Source organism: Semicossyphus pulcher, unplaced genomic scaffold, assembly GCF_022749685.1.
Source record: "Semicossyphus pulcher isolate SPU_LCO1_2020_fin unplaced genomic scaffold, fSemPul1.0.p SCAF_21, whole genome shotgun sequence".
Taxonomy (NCBI): Eukaryota; Metazoa; Chordata; class Actinopteri; order Labriformes; family Labridae; genus Semicossyphus; species Semicossyphus pulcher.
The window spans coordinates 9,030,115-9,047,235 of NW_027211695.1; the positions used below are offsets into that span (position 1 = coordinate 9,030,115).

General features: G+C 41.5%; 1 protein-coding gene across 1 annotated transcript in view; it reads right to left on the reverse strand.

Annotated features, from left to right (window-relative positions):
• Positions 1–7,996: 7,996 nt before the first annotated feature.
• LOC138600738 (pyruvate carboxylase, mitochondrial-like) overlaps positions 7,997–17,121 on the reverse strand; it is a 354,400-nt gene continuing 345,275 nt past the window's right edge. Inside the window, exons 25-27 of the mRNA XM_069672230.1 lie at positions 11,417–11,557; positions 10,730–10,831; positions 7,997–8,157 (exon numbers count right to left, since the gene is read on the reverse strand). Coding sequence (XP_069528331.1) covers positions 8,008–8,157; positions 10,730–10,831; positions 11,417–11,557 — 393 coding nt within the window. The 3' untranslated portion in view covers positions 7,997–8,007. The remainder of the gene's footprint in view (positions 8,158–10,729; positions 10,832–11,416; positions 11,558–17,121) is intronic.

Genomic DNA, 17,121 nt, shown 5'->3' on the forward strand with positions numbered 1-17,121 from the left:
AAACATCTTCTGTTTATTATTCCCTGGTTATTACTTATTAAAGGTTCAAATACACTATATTGCCAAAAGTATTCACTCACCCATCCAGATAATTGAATTCAGTTGTTCCAATCACTTTCATGGCCACAGGTGTATAAAATCAATCACCTAGGCATGCAGACTGCTTCTACAAACATTTGTGAAAGAATGTGTCGCTCTCAGGAGCTCAGTGAATTTCAGCGTGGTACTGTGATAGGGTGCCACCACTGCAACAAGTCCAGTCGTGAAATTTCCGTGCTACTAAATATTCCACAGTCAACTGTCAGGGGTATTATAACAAAGTGGAAGCGATTGGGAACGACAGCAACTCAGCCACGAAGTGGTAGGCCAGGTAAAATGACAGAGCGGATGCTGAGGCGCATAGTGTGTAGAGGTCGCCAACTTTCTGCAGAGTCAATCGCTACAGACCTCCAAACTTCATGTGGCCTTCAGATTAGCTTAAGAACAGTGCGTAGAGAGCTTCATGGAATGGGTTTCCAAGCCCAAGCAGCTGCATCCAAGTCCATACATCACCAAGTGCAATGCAAAGCGTCGAATGCAGTGGTGTAAAGCACGCCGCCACTGGACTCTAGAGCAGTGGAGACGCGTTCTCTGGAGTGACGAATCACGCTTCTCTATCTGGCAATCTGATGGACGAGTCTGGGTTTGGCGTATGCCAGGAGAACGGTACTTGTCTGACTGCATTGTGCCGAGTGTAAAGTTTGGTGGAGGGGGGATTATGGTGTGGGGTTGTTTTTCAGGAGCTGGGCTTGGCTCCTTAGTTCCAGTGAAAGGAACTCTGAATGCTTCAGCATACCAAGAGAATTTTGGACAATTTTATGCTCCCAACTTTGTAGGAACAGTTTGGGGATGGCCCCTTCCTGTTCCAACATGACTGCGCACAAGTGCACAAAGCAAGGTCCATAATGGCATGGATGAGCGAGTTTGGTGTGGAAGAACTTGACTGGCCTACATAGAGTCCTGACCTCAACCCGATAGAACACCTTTGGGATGAATTAGAATGGAGAGGCCTTCTTGTCCAACATCAGTGTCTGACCTCACAAATGCGCTTCTGGAAGAATGGTCAAAAATTCCCATAAACACACTCCTAAACCTTCTGGAAAGCCTTCCCAGAAGAGTTGAAGCTGTTATAGCTGCAAAGGGTGGGCCGTCATATTAAACCCTATGGATTAAGAATGGGATGTCACTTAAGTTCATATGCGTGTAAAGGCAGATGAGCAAATACTTTTGGCAATATAGTATAATATATATAATATAATATAGTATATCCAATGCAGAACTGCATATGGCTACAAAAAGTTACTCTGTGGCTAGCAAATATTAGATGTAAATAATATGCCCCATACTGCTAAGCTCTGCCAACACAACATTACAGTTCTTAAACATTGCGATTCCTTCACACTAGCATTAGCCAGGTTATACCTGGGGTCTTACACTGCAGAACAGAAGGAGCTTGAGGACAGACAAACACAGGTTTTTACAACATTGAATTCTGTCAACGTATAGGGGCTAGTGCTTAAGATACTAGCATATATTCCTTAAATAATCAACCCCAAAAAAATGGATTACATTTTCTCCAGGTTAAGATAATCATTGTTATAACCCTAAATTGAGTAATTGCTGTAATAAGGGGAAAAAACAAGACGCCTTTTTGGGCTGTATTAAAGGATAACTAAACCTGGGCCCTATTTATTTATTTTTTAAAGGACGTCCACTAAAAGTGCTTGTTTTTGCCACCAACAGGCTCAGATTGTTACTCCAGATGTCCGACAACATTACGGAAATGATTCCTATAAAGATCGTCTTTTTTTTAAAGAGCAAGACCCTTTTTGCGTAACCAGAAACAGAAGTCTCGCTCTGAAATCTCTTTGCTGGTGAGATGTGACCTTAACAGGACTGTGGTTACGTGAGTTAGAGTTGGAGAGAGGATTTGTTTATGTAGAGGACTGCCAGCATGAATATATTTCAAAAGCCATGGCTGAATATTTACCTGATTTTGACAATGAAGATGAGGCATTTAAATTCGATGGCCGCCCCTGTTTTTTTGAGCCAGAGCATACGGACGAAGAGCTCATAGAAATTGAAGAGAGAACGAACAGAGTCGGGCATCTACTGGACCGATTCCAAAAGTTTTTGTTGCTATGAGTCATTTCACACCCAAACTTGTAAAAAAAATATAGGGCCCAGGTTTAAAGATTGTCCTTTAAGTTATGATGGATAATTTTCATTTCCAATAGATTTTATATTTTGTAAAATTGATCTGTTTTTTAAAAAAAAAAATCAACTGATGACACATTAGTAGAAATTATCATTATTTTGAGCGTAACCCCCCTCCCCCACCTCCATGAAACCTGGTTCTAAGACCTGTAAAACACAATGTGTGGGAAATGTTAAATTAAACAAACAGTTTGTAACAGTAAAAGCTCCACAGGGTCCCTTTAACAAGAGCAGGCGCTGCCGTTAAGCTGCTGAGCTGCCCACTATGTAGAACAAAAGGTGATTACTGATGCCCGTAGAGAGGACAAACGGCTACAAGATAGTTATTTTTAAGCATATTCCAATTAAGTTTGTTATTATCAGAGTTTGAAGTTTTGAAGTTCACAATAATCTAAATTTGTCCCTTTCACATGGGTACAGAATGTGCTGTTGTAGATCAGTGAGACCCTCCATTAATGTGATTATTACGGCATATATTTTCAGCTGAAAGACAAATGATTGCTTTGACCACATGAAGCCACCAGGGGCCTCATTAAGTCAGAACTCACACTCTTTGTTGTTGTAACTGTGTTAAATGCACACCAATCATCAATAGTGTGCATCCTGCACACAGCGTGACAGCATGTGAAAGCCACAGGAAGCTCTTCATAGATGTGTGCTTGAAGGTAATACTTCACTTGACTTTTATTTTGGAAAAAAAACACGCTTTTTTTGCATAATAAAAAAGGACACAGTGCTCCACAATAAGTTAAGATTCTCATAAAATTGTTCAGTGAGGCGCTTGGAAAATTTAAGATATGTCACGACAGGAAAATGTGACATTTACTTTCTGTGTGAAAAGTTTGACATTTAGGATTCTATATAAAAGCACATGTGATAAAGAAAACGTCAGGTTTGTGGAAATGGCCTTGGTAGGCTCCACTAGAACGGCACCTTTTTAATGATATGCAGATTTCCACTGGACTCAAATCCTCTGTTTTGTTTGTATATTCATAAATGTAGTGACAGTTTTCTTTATAGGGATATCAACAAACCAATCAAGGTCATAGCAGGCAGACTGTTATCTCCCACTTCTCTATTCACATATGCAAATTTGATTATGTTGTTATTAATCAATGCTGTCACTCAAGTCAGCTAACAAGTGGGTCATAACATCCACCGTGCTTCACGTTTGCCCCTGTGATTTCATCTGATGACAATGAAGTATCAAGCTGTTCTTTCATCTTTGTACCACAGCAGCAGCGTTCGCTCCCCGGACACTCGCAGTTAACCCAGTTTTTAAAGTGGTGACACGTCGAACTGTGCACGGCTTAGTGGTGCTTCACTAAATCCATACATGAGCTGGAGAATGTCAACACGCGCCCGCTGCCAGCATGATCAATCCACCCAGGCATCACACAGCTAACAGTGGAAGTGGCAGCTGATCGATAATGCCAGTTGAGCGACAGACTTGATTGATTTAGTGTTGTTAATCAGTACTTAATCAGAGCCACAGAGCCGGTTTGGAAGACAGCGAGGTGTCAGGGTAGATCCACATCCAGCCACTCAGGAATTAACTTGTTTGGGAAATCACCAAACAAAGAGATTTGTTCAGCACATGGATAGAAACAGGATTGAGATGGGCAGGGAGGGCAGCTCCAGAGGATAAAATAAGCACACTTTCTATAAAACAACTATGCAGCATATCCCTGTCACATCATTTGATATAATTGTTCAGCCTGATTAATGACTTGCATTGATCTGGCTGGGTTTTGACTAGTGACACAGCCATTTCACTTCAGCATTTATTGTTCAAATCTGTTTGTTTGACACATTCTTCTGACGAGCTGTCATCTGTTGATATGAAGTGCAGCTCTCAGACTTTCAGAGATGTTGCATATATTTCACTGCTGCAGCAGTGAGCTGATCAGTCTTCATAGTGAGACCTTGACAGACAGGATCATGCAAGGTTGAGAGAATAATGCTTCCTGTGAACCGTTAACAAAAGCTGGCCTTTGCTTGAGTCTTTCTTGTGCCCTATTCACTCTACATAGAAATGTAGGGACGTGGATTATTGGGACGGCAAGTGTTCTGATTTCCGTTTTTACTACGCTTGTAGTCAGAGTAATATCGACCAATCACGTATCAGCAGTGTTGAGAGCAAAAGCAGGCGGAACGTAATGCGCCATAATGACATCCCGGCTCCCATCAGCGTCATCTGACAATATTAATCTCTATAAACAGACATCTGCATGCTAACAGCTTACAATCTGTTCGAGATAAAAAATTCAACTTTATTTCCCTTGACACTGTGTCACAAAAGCCGTTGAGTGTTCAGATTTCCCGACTTATTCGAATGCATCAGATCGATCTGACCTCCGTTGAACAAACAAGCATTTTAAAAGTAGTTTTATTCTCCTCGTGAGGACAGATCTTACAAAGCTTCATTTTTACTTTTTACAAATCTGCATCATGATGTTGAAATTTCGGCAAACTTAAGACCCGTTAATGAAAGGAAATCACAAGAAAAACTGGTTCTTTTTCTGTAAACAATGCAGCACGCAGAAAAGAAAGTCTTAACTGGAAGTCGTTTATCTCTAAGCGCTGGCTACACGCCCGGCATATTCACCGTTGTCCCCAGAGGCTATATCGTCGATCCCATCGGCTTTAGTCCGACGATAAAGATTGTCTCTCACCTAATTTGAAGAAAAATGCAACACAAACCAACACAAGCAGATTCAGTTAGTTATCTTTATTTGTACGCACAGATAGAACAATGATCGCTTTATTTAATACTATTTATTTCCCTTTTTGTGCCCTCCAGCTAACAGTCATTCTAAGTACTAAAGCATACTTTAATAAGTAATTGTAAACTAATTAAGTAAATAAAAATGTTTAACATTAAAATGTAGATTTGACAGTAAAGTTATCTAGAAATTAGAAAATGAAAGAAAACTTGACTGAACCGTTTAGATACAAAGTTAACGGAGAACCTGCAGACGGTCATGCCTGCTCAACCGACAGAGAAAATAAACAGTTTCCTGGTTCAGTAAAAACACACAATGATATGCAAGAGAAAGAAAAAGAAAATGTCACAGCCTCTTTTTTTCACACTCTCAGCGACAGTTCACTGCTCGATAGCATGAGCTGAAGAATAGGTCAACAGAATACATCCCCCTTTCTGAAACAAAATAACATTTTTCAGCTGTGCTTTTCTTTTCTTCAGTTTATTTTTCCCCCACAGACAGACCAGTTGTACATTTTTATAAGCATTGTTGTTAGAATCGCTGCTGACTAAGACATAGAGAAACACTGCGATACAGTTTACATTATTGCATGATTCGATGCCATCATGTGCAAATTTACACTGTTGGGAGAAGGGAGAGGAAACATGATGAAAAGGTGGATGGATGGATAGATGAGGCAGGGACAGTATAGAAACCAGGAGAGCAAATAAGGAAAGGAGGAGGGAACTTTACATTATTGTGCAACAGCTTGTCATATATACTCATTCATCTCCATCTCTGTCAGCAGATTTCAAATACAGAAAGACAAAGCCAGGAGGTACAGTGAAGCACGGCAGCGGGCTGAGGAGAGCGAGGAGACTTATCCTTGTTCTAATTAACTACGGCATCACTGCTCAGCGTCGATGCGTCTTTCAAAGGTAATGGAGCAAAAATGCAGGAAATAATCCAGTCAAACAAACTGATGCTTCAATTTTGTGCTTTTATCGATGTGTTCTGCAAGAGATACACAGATGTTTTGTTAGCTGTTGTACTGTCTGCTCTGGCTCACTGTCCCAAACCCTGCATGCTTCACTGGTGGCACTTCCTTTCCGACTGTGATTGAGTTCTGCCGTCTACTTTCACTGGTCAGGGTGCTCAACATTCATACACTCAATCGACAAAGATTTTTTCAGATAGTTTAAAGGCAGGCTACTTTCAGTACTGCTAAACTGACTTCGAATAAAGTTCAAACTTGGGCTGACTAGGGTAGATTTGGATAGAGTAACCATGGAGACATAGCCACAACACGGTGCAGTGTATTTGGTTTTGTTTTGATCCGGGCAGCACTCAAAGGCTGGGAGTGTTAGCATCAATATTTTGCATCAGTGCGTGTGTGAATATTTCACTTCAGCTCTTGAGGTGCAACATTATTGGGACTGGTGAACTTTGTGAGTCTGTATGCCAACAAGTTTTAAGACATTTATACTCATTTATGCAAACACACGCACCCGCCGCACATTAGAAATATAAAGCCGAGTGCTGTTACTGGAAGTCTCCAGAGTCTCTTATTAGTCCGGCTAATTTCACATCATTTGACAGATAATTAATTCATAAATTAATCAGCAGGGCCTCAGAAAATAACACCACATGCTCCCATTACACCACCATGTAATCCCATTTACACCTAGCACTAAAATCCCCATGCAGACGGAGGACCATTCACCATAATCTGCGCCTGGTGCTGAAGAGACAGAGTGGAACCACTCCTCTGACAAATTCTTTAACATCACACTATTTAAAAGGTGACTTTAAAAAAGCTTTACACCTTGTAAATGATACACCAGATAGAGCTGGGCCTCCCTAAAGCTTGTTTTGGATTAAGAGAGCTGCATTTAAAGCGACTGTAACAGACGTCCTTTGTAAAAATCACTCTAATCCCGTTTGGGTGTTTCCAACATGGCCTACAGCTTCATTTCAACAATGTGCTTAAGCTTTGGGATTTTATAGGCAGGTGTGAATGGGATACATTTAACACCAGTACAGATCTTTCATAAAAATAAACCATCTCCTTTTACTGATACAGTAACAAAATACATTTTTCACTTTGGTGCAAAACTGGGCGTTCCTGGTAGTAAACTTGTGTCCCATAGACCCAGAATGGTGCTACTCGCTTTGTGCTTCTCTTATTGTGGAAATATTACATAGATAATTCAAACAGGTTGGAGATATTGTGATTTTTTTCTTTTAATCCTGTGAACCTGTGCTTTCCATAGAACAATCTTTCAACAATATTTAATTCAACCTTTTGTGAAAACACCCAGTGACTGAAGCGCTTGATAAAGTATTGCGAAAGCGAGCATGCATTAACATGAAAATATTATTTCTGTATGAAAAAACCGTTTGGTAACGCATCCTCATGTGTGTCCTTCTTTTGCCTGACCTCGTTGATTAAAAAGAAAAACATCAAGTAGTCATCACAGTAAAGTTTCACCTACTCACTTTGAATATATTAGCAACATCATCAGCATAGAAATGGAAACTGTGGCATCGAAGTGCAAGTAAATGTTGAACCCTGTTAGTGTTATATATGGCTAGCTCGTTTTCTAGTACATCACATTACATTAAGACTAGCATGTTAGTAATGGAATGAGCCACAATTCAGATACACTGAACAAGTAGACAGGACATTAGATGCACTGAACTATACTGTTATGTATTAATCACCACATCTAGGGAATATACTTGCTCAGCAGAGAATTAAACAGTGTTTCATTAGTTTTACAATTCAATAAGGAACTCTGATCAGACTAATATATTATTTAGGATTTTAAAATCATCTACACTTATCTGGGCTTCATTTTGTGTCCCCTGTGTAATCAAACACTTTCTGTACAAATGCTCCTCACTACTGCCACAGCTGAGATTTTTTCTTTAAGGAAAAGGACTCCTGGTTTTAATCCCCCTGTTCCTCCAACTCCCCATGTCCAGAATCAGATTGTCACTACTACTCCTCATTACCCTCCCTCCCTCCCTTCACGCTCTCACGCTACTCCTCGATTTCCAGGATAAGGTCGTCTCCCTCCAGGGAGGATTCAGTCGTGACGTGGACCGCCTTGACGGTCCCCGCCAAAGGAGAGTTGACCACCGTCTCCATCTTCATGGCTGAGAGGACACACAGCGGTTGACCCTTCTCCACCTGTCGTGATTATCAACACAGTTGATGGAGCGTTAAAAACACACCAGTCAAATGCACAGATCACTGAACAAGCTCTGTAGTCAAAGGTTAACAAGGAAATTGACCCAAAACATGAGGCATAAAGGCTTTTTGTGGATTAACATAAGGAAACATAAGCAAGCAAAGGCTTTAAATCATCAGAGAAACGAAAACAGACAGCAGCACGAGCTGTGACTTTAATTTAAAGGAACAGTTCACCAAAAGTGCTCTCTGCAGGTAGTTATGGTTAAAGTTGTCCAGGTTTGTCACATCAATACTAAGGAGATAAATGGAATTTATTCTGTGCTGCTCAAAGCATTGGAAAATGACCCCACGTAATGAAATGTTATGTATGTACTAGGGCTGTGCCATATCATATCGTTCAGTTAATACCAGCATAATTTTTTTTCCATCATAAGAACGTGTCATATCATGATATCAATGATGTAAATTTGGAAGAAAATTCTCACGGCTAACAAGTGATATGTTTTTCCTGTTCATTTTAGAAGCACTCGCCTCGGCTTGAAATCAAAACGTCTGTCTGTCCGTGTAAGCGAGAGGCAGGGCTGCTCAACTGACAGCACATGGTGAGCAGACTTCAGTGTTTGAACAAGAACAATTGCAATTTACTGCTCAGAGCGCGGCCATCGTCATTATGTGCTGCTTCTGAAAACATCGGTGACAGCAAAGTGACGCCTGCACAGTAAGCATTAAAGTTTTACCAATACGCCACACAGACGTTTTTGGGCTGAATGAATGAACACATCAATGAATTACCTTTACCTAGCCTAAATTTCACTTTTCTAAATAAAACGGGCAGCTTCGCTATTCACTGATTTAAAAATAAACAACATACAGGGACGGTTGTTCCAAGCCCTTTTCACCCAGCCAGTTCAAGGCGGGATTATTACGCCTCTATTACGTTCCGTCTTCTAAGTATAACGCACGAAGGCATCGTGATGGGGCGAAGTTCCGCCTCTGAGCTGGCATCAGAGGTAGTAAGGGAGGTGTAACAGAGGCGAAACGCCATCTGTGAAACAGCGGAGCTGGCAGGGCGGAACATGTATTGTACATGTATTTGAATCAGGTGTTGTTTGCTTACACCTCGCGCACATTTTGCTTCTGCATCGCCGGAACGCTTTGTAAAAACACACACTAAAAAGTGACATAAAAAGACAGTGGCAGATCAAAAACCTGTTATTAATAAATAAGAAGAGAGTCTAAGCATATCACAGCTTGTAGTAGCAGGCTACAGCAGTGTACAGTTTTCTGTGTTGTCATGTATTAAAAGATCTGAACGTGTATTTTCTTTTATAAAAGCTGCTGTGAGAAACTTTTGGTTTGTGTTGATTTTGGCGCCCCCCTGTGGACAAAGCCATACTGCTAATCTCTTTGCTGATTGTGTCCTGTACATGCTCAAGTGGTGGTTTTTAACGAAAAGTCTCCTCCTGCTTATCTTTAACAGTCATATGTATCACTCACTTTAAAGGCAGCGTGCAGTTAAGCGCTACCTCTGACACCTACCCCCTGCCAGCCTTTCAGGCATTAAAAATAACTATATAGAAATAATTAATCTTGTCGCTGATGGTCTGGTTTGCTTTTGTAGGTCATATAGAGTCATCAGAATTAATTTCAGTCTGTTTCATAACCAGTGAAAAACTCCATTCAGGAGTTTTAAGTATTTAATTCACACAGGATTTTCCAAAATTAGGCTTTACCCTGTGGTTATTTCATATAGACTAATTATTTGTTAAATGACCAGGAAAAAAACGATATTGTGATATATATTGCAATGGAGATATGTAAAATCCTATATTGTGATATAGGATTTTGGCCATATCGCCCAGCTCGAGTATGTACATTTTCAGAACAGTAAGCACCACATACTAAAATACAATTGACCTTCTTAGAGCTGAGTTTTCAACGTCAGTACCTAGGTAGGATGGACCAAAGTGTGCTCACAACACAGCATTGAGTGTGGAATAACTTCTCAGTTTCACAGCCTCCTATACTCATCCTAGGATTGAACAGTCTCTGACTTAAATCAGACTTTATGGAGCAGTTCTCCTACAACTGCCTGGGTTTAGAAAATTGTGTTGTCTTAATAAAATTAAGTAATTGTCTTTAAGCAAGGTTACAAAAAAAAGCTGATGTTTTTTTTGAGCGTTACAAACAATACCCAGCCACATCTCAACTGCGCTAAAGCAGAGGCGGAAGTCTCAGGGGGGCTGTGCAGGGAAACATTTAAAATCATTATTTTATTGCTAATCTGTTTTTAAGGTGTTTGACAATTAACTCTGAGATAAAAACATGTTCTTTTTGATAAACCCACCTTTTTCTACTTAACAAAAGAAGCCAAGATGGCAAAATTAGGTTTTAAATGAGAAACTCTGATCAATTATCCAGATTACATAAAAGCAAAGCTAGCTCCAGGGTACATCCTACTAAGTGTGAATATATCCTTTTATTAAAGTGAGCTGGCTCTTTAACAACAAGCACTCAAATCTGATAACCTGCTCCTCTTCTCCCAACATTTCAGTGTTTAAAACCTTACCTTAGATCCGACTTCCACTTTGACCTCCAGGACTTTTCCAGGCATGGGCGCTCCCACCTGACCCTTGATGGACTTCTGAGCCTTGGGATGGAACTTCATTTCCTGAAGGGAGGGATAAAGAGAGATTTCAGGCATCCATCTGTCCAGTCAGTCATCCATCCAAGTCACCCTCCCCACCCTCCCCACCCTCCCCACCCTCCCCACCCCACACACACACACACCTGACACCATCTCCTCTCGCCCTGCCAACCATCCATCCACGTTGTCATTTAACTGCCCTTTGAAACATTCCTCTCTGCTGAGCTGCAGTCTCCACCTCGCAACCATTTGTTTATAAGTCATGACATCTTTTTTATCTGTAGATCAAGACCAGTTTTCCTTCCTCTTTTCCCTTATCCATCTTTTTATCATCTACCTGCAGACATACAGTGTTTACTGCGAGGTTCCTTTAGATCCTCCACCTTAAACCTCTTTGTTTCTCAGGTTAGAACCATGAAGCAATGGCCTTTATTTAGCTCACCTACAAACTCTGGGACAGTCTCTCTAAAGGTCTATCTAAACATAATTTTACCATTGCTTTCTCCTAAAGTGATTTTACCTGATTGTTGCATTAAAAAAATTTTTTGTTCACTCTGCTCATCATAAATGTCATAGTTGCCTGCTTTTATGGTGAGCACTTTCGTGTACCTTCATGGCGACTGTGTCTTTCACCAGCACAGATCTCAGCTGTCCGTTGAGCTCAAAGAAGACTTCTCTCTGGCCGGCCTTGTTCAGGTCACCCAGTGCCAGCGCCTTGATGTGCAGCGTCTTCCCTCTCTCCAGCTCCACCTGAGATGAAACACAGCCAGACAGAGGAGGAGGAATGGTACAAGTGGGGAGGACAGGAGAGTGAAATTGGAAGAGGAATGAGAGTGTGAAGGAGGAAGAGACAGAAATGAGATTTTATTAGAAAATTGAAATTAATACACGGGCGCCTGGATCACAAGTCCGGCTGAAGCAATAAAGAGAGACTGCAGAGTGGGATGAAATTAAAAAAGTGAAGGTAGTGGAGTGAGACAAACACAATGTTTCCTTCTCTTCCTTATTTCTTTTACCCTCCGGCTGGCTAGAGTGTTTCCCTGCATGCACTTGGGTGGAGGGCAGAGAGACGTGCTTATTTAGCCTCGCTGCAATTCAACTGCTTATTAAATGAATCAAACAGTGTAGCATCTTAAGTCTCATTATTGCAGTGCATTAACATTAGTGACTGTCTGCTCTCATCTGCAGCCTGTGTGTATCTGACTGTCTGTAAATCAGGTTTATTCTCAAGGGGCTGTAATGTTAATAGGAAAAGGTGGATCTTCTTCTCTATAGGCCTTTTGCACAGCAGACATTAAGACTTGTGAGAGCAGGAAATAAAAATCATAACATTACAGTGTCCAGAAAGCTGTGGCAGAGACACTTTCACCTCAAATAGAGTGGATGCTAGAGATCGTTTGTCAGATGATGATTGTACTGTTTATTGACATTATGAAACCACATCTGTGAAATCATGATTTAACTCTATTATATAACAATAGTTTTGGCAATTTGGCTGATGACATGCATTCATGTTTGTTTGGTTTCAGGAACTTAAGAAATATTAAATACCAACTCAGACATATCAGTAATTCCTTTGTAAATGAGTTTGCAAATGTAATAAATAGTTAGATGCTGATGTGAACCCGATTTACATAACAGACACTAACTCTAACAGAATACTAACTCTTCTGTGAAAACACTGCAGACTAAGGGCCTGTGTCCACTAACACGATTAGCGCCCACAACCTCAAATTCAGAGCGCTTCTCACTGGCACTTACTCTTGCTAGGTTACGAAGTTGTCTTGTGGCACTTCCGCCTCTCTTGGTAGTAACTGTTGTGTCTTTTTAAAGTTGCTCTGTATGCTTAATATTTGCTTTTATGCACCGAGATTTTACAAAGAAAAAATGGAAAGGAATCGTGTCCTGACATCAGCAGCAGCCTGAGACCTGGATATTGTACCCTTGTAAAAACGAAAGGATTAGCTTCTCCTTCGCCATTGTTGTTGACAAAGTTGATATCGGAAACCCCGCCCCTTCTTGATTATGATTTGTCTGTGAGGGAGAAGTGACACTGACGAGGACGGCGCTGTTCCAAAAGTTAAACTATTTTCAATTGAGAGTGAGAAAAACGAGGGCGTTTTTGTACTGAGGACACTGAACTGCTTTGAATTTGTATAGAAAAACAGCATTAGTGGACACAAGCCCTAAACCAGCAAGCACAACACCAGGACTAAACTGAACTGAAGAAGCTAAATGGTATCTGATGGATCTCCACACTCACATGCTGCTGTCTATCTACCTACACTAATGCCTCTGGGCCATCTCACCTAAATTCCACAAACAACCCACACCAGACTTTGCTTTGAAGCGGATCAAGACCTCCTTTGAAGGTGGTCTCCGTCAGGTTAAGTCTGAAACCAAAGTCTTATTGACTTATTTTTTTTACAGCCTGAACAAACCGAGCTTAACAGACAAACACACCAGAGTGTGTTTGAGCAAAAGCAGACACCTCAGAGGTGACAGCACCCGACAAATTTAACCAAACAAGAGCTTCAGATTTTTAAGACTCCACTCTTGGGTCTTGTTAGTTCATCTAAGTGGCCTCTTGAACTTTACTTTGACGTGTTATGGACCGAAAATGGATTTAAAGGGAAGAGATAAAAACAGGAGTCTGTGTGAAGACTGGGGATAAACACTGACTGTACAGGCTTTTCACCAGACACATCATCTCTGACATCAAATAGATAGAAGTGCTCGAGACAGAATGACAATCTGAGAGATAAAGATGGAGACAGGGGGAGCGAAAGAGCGATAAGATGGTAGACTGGAGGATATAAAAACATTTCCAGCCTTTAGTAGAGCTGTAAACAGTGTGACTTTACCTGCCACCTGTAGAAGTTGTTTGGAGACAAAGACATTACTCTCTCTGTACCAACACCAGACATACGCTCTGTCTCATATCAATTCCGGTCACTTCTGCGCTCTGTCGTGCTACTCTTTCCCTCGACACCGGCCACTGTACTTCTTCATTTATCTCACGCCTCTTCTGCAATCTCTCATCTCGCCGCTCGGAAACTAGTTTTTTCCATCTTTCCATTTGTCCAACTTCCTGTGACTGGCTTTCAATCTCTCTGTCAGTCCCCCCGTGTGTCACAGCGTTCAATTTTCTATTTTTTTTTTTTGGCCTCCTATTTCTGAAACCGCTCTGTGTTTCATGCAGTTATTAATTTCACTCATCCTCCTCTTTGGATCTCAGTCTTTTATCTGCCGAGTTTCTCTGCCGACTCTCTCCTTCTCCCCTCCACCCTCCTTTTTGTTTCTCCGATCACCACCTCGGCTGCCGAGTCTCCATTGATATTCCAAACTTAGTCTCAGTACAAAGACGAAAATACACTCAGCTGCAGGTATGTATTGATCTCAATCTCATTCTCTGTTTTTCTCAGGGTGCTCTGACTCTTCTGCTTTCCTCGCTATTATGTATCTGTATCAAAACCTCTTTGTATGCTTTTTCTTTCTCTGTGACGCTCAATATTTACCTCTCTGTTCCTCTCTCCACCCTCCTGCGTTACACTCTCTTGCTTGTGCTGTTTTGTCGAGCTCCTGGCAGCTCTTTGGAAAAAACAAAAGTGCCTTCCCTTTTTGCAACTGTGTGGCTTCAGCGCTACATCTCCTCACAACTGTTCCCATGAAAAATACAGTATGCGTCTCTTTGAAGAGCTGCGCAAGATTTATGACTCTTTTGAAGAGGATTTTGTCTGAGATGTAACTGTGTGTATGTATGCCAGTTTTATAAAAAGCCATAAAGACAACTTCAGTGCAACATTTCCGTATCTAAAACAACAGACTGCATTAAGTCTTCCACTTGTTTAAATTAATCTGACAGGTTCACACACTCAGCGCTTACTACTACCTCCTGTTTCTCCTTTGGTTCACTTCAACTAGCTGCTTTAATTTGGATCCACTTCCAGGTAAAATACCAGCGCTCATTAGGCTGCAAGTTCAAAGCATTCCAGCAGTCATTTAGCTAAACAGCATCTACATCAACATCTATGAGGATATTATATGTGTATATATATGTATATTTAAATTAAATAATCTCTCTATTTCTGGCTTCAACAACTAATGCACGCACATCTCAAAGTGTCCCAGTGCAACTACAATAGCTTATTTTAATCTGTAGAGTATCTGTAAGAGAGTCTGTAGAGAGTCGTTTCAGACAGAGGCTGCATGAGGGCCTGCATAGTCAGCTCTGTCCGTTTAAGAAACCCCGCCCCTACAAGCCTGTTTTCTTCTGATTGGCCACTTCTCTAAAGCCTGCTGAGGCTGCACTTCTGTCTGAAAGCTGGCGTTCACAGCAGCCCTGCAGACTGAGCTGAGAAGCCTGGGGATTACTCCAACATACTTTTACCTACAGATTGGAAACTTCACCCACGTTTAGTCTGGACATCCAACATTGTAACATTATGTGTAGCCTATGTCTTAAAATGTCAGTCAAGCTGCAACTTCGGCATACCCCTTTTAATCAAACTGAACACCCAAAAAGTTTTTTTTAAGCTTTTGTACATAATTTTGTATTGCAAAAAACTTTGTCAGCTATGTCACCACCATCCACTATTCTTTATAGCTCTGAAAGGCGTCTAACTTTCCTTTGCATTGCATTCATCAGCGAAGGAGTCTAGTATCTCTGAGTGAGGGTAAAAAGGATTGTGAGATTGACAGATGGATCGGTGCAGAATCAGCAGTAATGTGGGCGTTGTACCGGACTGTCGTGGTGAAGAAGGAGCTGAGCCTGAAGGCAAAGCTTTCGATTTACCAGTCGATCTATGTTCCAACCCTCACCTACGGTCATGAGCTTTGGGTAGTGACCGAAAGAATGAGATTGTGGATACAAGCAGCCAAAGTGAGTTTCCTCCGGAGGGTGTCTGGGCTCAGCCTTAGCTCGGAGTAGAGCCGCTACTCTTTCGCATCCAAAGAAACCAGTTGAGGTGGTTCGGGCATCTGATTAGGATGCCTCCTGGGCGCCTCCCTTTGGAGGTTTTCTGGGCATGTCTAACTGGGAGGAGACCCCGGGGCAGACCCAGTGCTTGCTTGGGGGATTATATATCCCGTCTGGCCTGGGAACGTCTCAGGATCCCCCAGGAGGAAATTGAAAACGTTGCTGTGGAGAGGGACGCCTGGATCACCTTGCTTAGCCTGATGCCACCGTGACCCAATCCTGGATAAGCAGAATGGATGGATGGATGCATTCAACAGTTGGTCTTACTTTCCATTGAAACTCACTTTATAATGTCTGCTTAGAATTAGTATGCAACGGGGCGTTTGGGCAGAGCTCCAATTGTTTACCAGCTGAACATCGCAGTGTTTGAAATATTCCACAGCGTGCATCAACTTCACTCAAGTCAACAACATAACTGACTGCAGCGTTTGTGGAAAAGTACTTACAGTGAAGTCAGGCTCTCGCTTGCTTCAAGTCAGAGTAAAGAAATCATTTCTAAAACTTAAGGATGAGAGCTGCACTGACTCTCCGGTGAAACCAGTTCATCGCTGGGTGAGGCAATAAAAAGAACACTCAGAATTTGTCCCCCCACAGCCTGACACAAACTACATCAATGGATTCAAAGTCGATAAATTCGATGAAAGCCAACCCTGACCACCCAGCTCTGTCCTTTCTTTGTTTCCCATTACCAGACTTGTGATAGCATCTCTTGTGCATTATGTATTTTTCCACACCTCTCATCTCAGCGATGCGTCTGCTGCGCTCTTCTCTATGAAGCCCTCACAGGCTGCCTGCATATTTTCAGGGAACACCCTCCAGCACAGAGCCTCTTCTGTCAGACTCAGCTGCTTATCTCTTTGCTGCTATAATATCTCAAATGATGCCTCACGTCTTGTCTTTGATGCAACTTTATGAATGACTTGTGTTGCTTGTGACAGAGTAATGAGATCACTGCGGTGAACAGAGCTCCATGTGTTGTTGCCAGTGAACGTTAGCACTGACAGGGTGTGTATGACTGAGTCCATGTTTGTGAAAATCTGTGTTACATTTCTGTCAAAGATGATTAATATTAATCTGAGTCATTAGCCGGGACGGAGCTGAGCTGTCACCCATGTGTAGGTGTATATTTGTGTACAAGAATGCACTCTTTATGGCCTTTTACTGGCCATTTGTTCCTTTAAAAGCAGCTTCAGAGACACAAACCTGAGTGTGCTTTGTCCAGTTTAAAAAGACTCATGTTTGGCTTAAAGAAGAAACGATGCTATACAACTCAGAATCTACACAGTATTATAATAAGAAAAAAAACTCAAGTGGTTGTCCTCCCACCACATTCACA